Here is a 3,408-nt window from a genome sequence, read left to right as displayed (position 1 = left end):
ATGGTGTACACAATCCCATTGCTGATAATCTCTGGAACTCCAATGTGGAGACTATAGAAACCCAGCTACACACTAAGTGGCCAGAAAGACACAGAAAGGCAAGGAAGGCCCTCGTTTCTATATAGCAAAGTAACTGTATCACCTTTCTTCAAGGTACTTACCCTGCCATGGGTGCAGCGGGTCATGGTGATCAGGAGCCTTAATGGGTTATCTTTCAATACACATATCCAATTCATCAGAAAACATTAAAATAGAACTATACCAAAAGCCTTGGAAAAGGAGGTGCCGGTGTAGCCAGAAGCAAAAGGTGTGGGGATGTGTGTGTGTGTGTCAATGGGAGAGGAAACGGTGGAAATTAGTCATGTGACATTTAGAGATCAGTTCCAACTTTCCAAGTCCAGCTCTTTGCTTATAACCATGACAATGAAAATGTGAGCACTGGGCAGGGAGTCTATCCTGATGACAGGACATAGACTTTAACCGTTTCCCACAGCATATCATGTGAACAACAAAATGGCAATTGCATTGCTGATAAAAGTTTTAGAAGGACTGGGATAAAAACGAGGTGACCCTGATAACCATGTACGTTGAAGCCCCACATTCGTGAGCTTCTGCTGTGAATGTGTATGCACTGCTTGAGGAGTTTTCGTGAATCTATTGCAGTGAGCACATCATTCCTGTGTTTGCTGGTAAGTTCCTGGCTGATCTGGTCTGAGGATCATTTACTGAGAAGAAAGGGCCAGCCTATTTAGCTGGTTGGCTTTTCTCCCTCTGAAGCACGGCGAAAACCTCCTTTCCTCTCTCCCTTGTCTGCCCGCTCACCTGTGGGGACCTGGAAGTTCTGCTTCTTCCTTCTGCCCAATAATTTGCCTGCAACATCTTTACTGATAGATCAAGAACCAACGGGTAACAGGACCTTAGCATCAGCACTATCCCTACAGCAGATCCAGAGCCTAATTCCAGTTTATTTCGGATGCTGTCTTTAGCCTCTCATTAACCATTCCTTGCCCAGCTGTGTCTGAACAAACATTTTTGTGACTATTCATAGTGAATTTTCATAGCGATTATCTTATCAGGTAAACTGGCTTCCTCTAACCCTGAAATTCATGCCATTGTACAGCATCCGGAGGCCCAGGGCAGTGATTCCCGGCTCTGCTGTCGTCTGCCTACCTATGCTTTCCCCATCAAGGTGTTTAGAGAGTGTCTTGACTTCTGATCATTTTTTTTTTGTTTCATTTCCACAAAAACAACATGAAATGGGCTGCTCCATTGGAGTATGACGTTTGGGGAAACCAACATTGATGGTTCTGGACCATGGTCCTTTGCATTTGATTCTCAAATAATCCAGGGCTTTAAAAAAATATTTATTATATATAAGTACACTGTTGCTGTCTTCTGACACACATTATAGAAGAGGGCATCAGATCACATTATAGTAGCCATTACAGATGGTTTGTGAGCCACCATGTGGTTGCTGGGAATTGAACCCAGGACCTCCGGAAGAGTAGCCAGTGCTCTTAACCACTGAGCCATCTCTCCAACCCAATCCAGGGCTTTTGATTCTCTGGTGTGAGTATTGTTTTATTCCTATATGGAGTCCTGAAGCTGGATAATAGGGAGCAGAACCTGGATGGCAAGTCCCAGGAAGTCAGCCGATGGGCCCTCTAACACTCTAGAGACCTCTCCTCCTAGTCCCTGACTGTCACAGACTACATCTCACCCACTCCTAATATGCCTCTGTTCTTTCATCTGTGGATGGTGTTCCCAGATGCTGCCATTAACATCTGTATTGACAGAGGCCACAGAACAGACTACTTAGGGCCCAGCCTGAGTTACAGCCATCTTCCTTCTAGCCCCGCCCACTGCATCATAAAGAAACAGGTAGCTAGAAGAATCCACCCCAACATTCTGAACTGTGATGCGCAGAGGGCACTTCAGTCCTCGAACTCCGAGGGAAACAGTTTACTCTGGTATGCCAGTGCTGGACTACCAGTTTCCGAAAAGTATGCTACGATATATTGAGGGCAATGGGAAATTGCTGGGACAAGCCTCTAGGCTGGCCATTAGGTCTAATTCGGTAGCGCAGGGGCTTAAAGACCTCAGGGCTGTCCCAGGAAATAGACAGGGTCTGGGTGCTCAGCAGCATGGCCTGGCAGAGCTGCCTAGAGCTTCTCATGGCAAGAAGAAACCATATCGTCTTCCAAGCCTTACGAGCTGTGCCAGCAAGGACCATGCCCCTGACCCTAACTTAAGCTTGTCTATAGTCTCCAAAAGGGTCTTTCAGGGCGAGTCTGTCAAAGACCCAGAGCGGCGGAGGACATTTGTCGGACATGCTGGCTTGCTGAAGAACAGCCCCGAAGCAACAGCAGAGGAGGCCCAGGGGAAAAAGAAGACAATGGCAAGCAAGGACAGAAAGCAAACAGAAAAAGTCTTAAACCCACTAGACACCAGGGGCTTCCGGAGGCAAGAGGTGGTTATGAACACCAAACAACCAAGCAAGAAACATCAACCACAGCAACAAGAGAGCCTGGAGGTTGTGAGGAGAGGCCATCTGGGAGGAGACAGCACAGGACTCACACGGTCACAAGAACCTTTCAGGTACGGCGAATGCCTTGCATCTCTAGAAAAAGACACCGTCTTGCAGGGCAAGATGATCAAGCCCTATACTAGACATTCAGTCCAGATGCCATGCCCCCTGTTAGTTGGAGAGCAGGGGTCTGGAAAGGAACCGAAGTCAGTGCCTTCAGGCCGAGACGAGATGGGAGCCATGAGAGCCTCCAAAGGAGGGAAAGCTCCGACTCAATTCTTGGAGAAGACTTCCCTGCAGGAGAAAGCAAAGGATATGGGCCAAACTCTGCTGGTAGAAGCTAAGCCCCGGCACCCAAAGAGGAAGAAAATGCAGGCCACGGAGATGTGGACCAAACCTCAACAGGATGGAGGACTCTGCCTAGAAAACAGCAGAGAGAAAGAACAACCGTCTCCTCAGGACACGAAACCGGGCGTGTTGGAAAGGAACAGCAGGAGGTCTAAGCGGCAGCCAAGGGAGGAAGGCTTGAACCACACGGTTCAGGGAATCCCCGTTGTTCTTGCTGTTCGGGACCATTCTTATCTCCCATAGGGATCAAAAGAGCAGCGTGCTCCAAAGTCCAGGCCCAGTTTATCCATTAGCAAACCAAGCATCAACTATTCAAAAGTGCTATGCAACCTATGATGTCTTACGGATGGGCAGATGCGAATGCTTATGAGATGAGAAGGCGGGGCTAAAGGCCAGACCAGCCCTTGAGGACAAGGTGGGCTTGGGAGGACAGCAGGCACAGCAGCTGCATGCCAGGTGACTCAGAACGACACCACCTGCCCATGGACACCGAGGTTTAGGATGCTACAAGCAGGAGCAGGCATCCTTGCCTT

The 3,408-nt window shown here is 48.5% G+C and overlaps 1 protein-coding gene across 1 annotated transcript; it reads left to right on the top strand.

The window, feature by feature from the left end:
- Positions 1-1,972: 1,972 nt before the first annotated feature.
- On the top strand, positions 1,973-3,118 carry LOC308429917 (protein Tex24-like; the record flags this gene model as incomplete). Its single annotated transcript, XM_080928952.1, has 1 exon — positions 1,973-3,118. One exon carries the CDS (start codon positions 1,973-1,975, stop codon positions 3,116-3,118), a length of 1,146 nt encoding a protein of 381 aa, XP_080785078.1.
- Between the last annotated feature and the right edge of the window lie 290 nt (positions 3,119-3,408).

The sequence above is a fragment of the Micromys minutus genome (assembly GCF_963924665.1).
Source record: "Micromys minutus genome assembly, chromosome: 14".
In the NCBI taxonomy this organism is placed as follows: Eukaryota; Metazoa; Chordata; class Mammalia; order Rodentia; family Muridae; genus Micromys; species Micromys minutus.
Note: the sequence above shows the minus strand (reverse complement) of the source record. Positions and strands in the feature narration are given on the sequence as shown.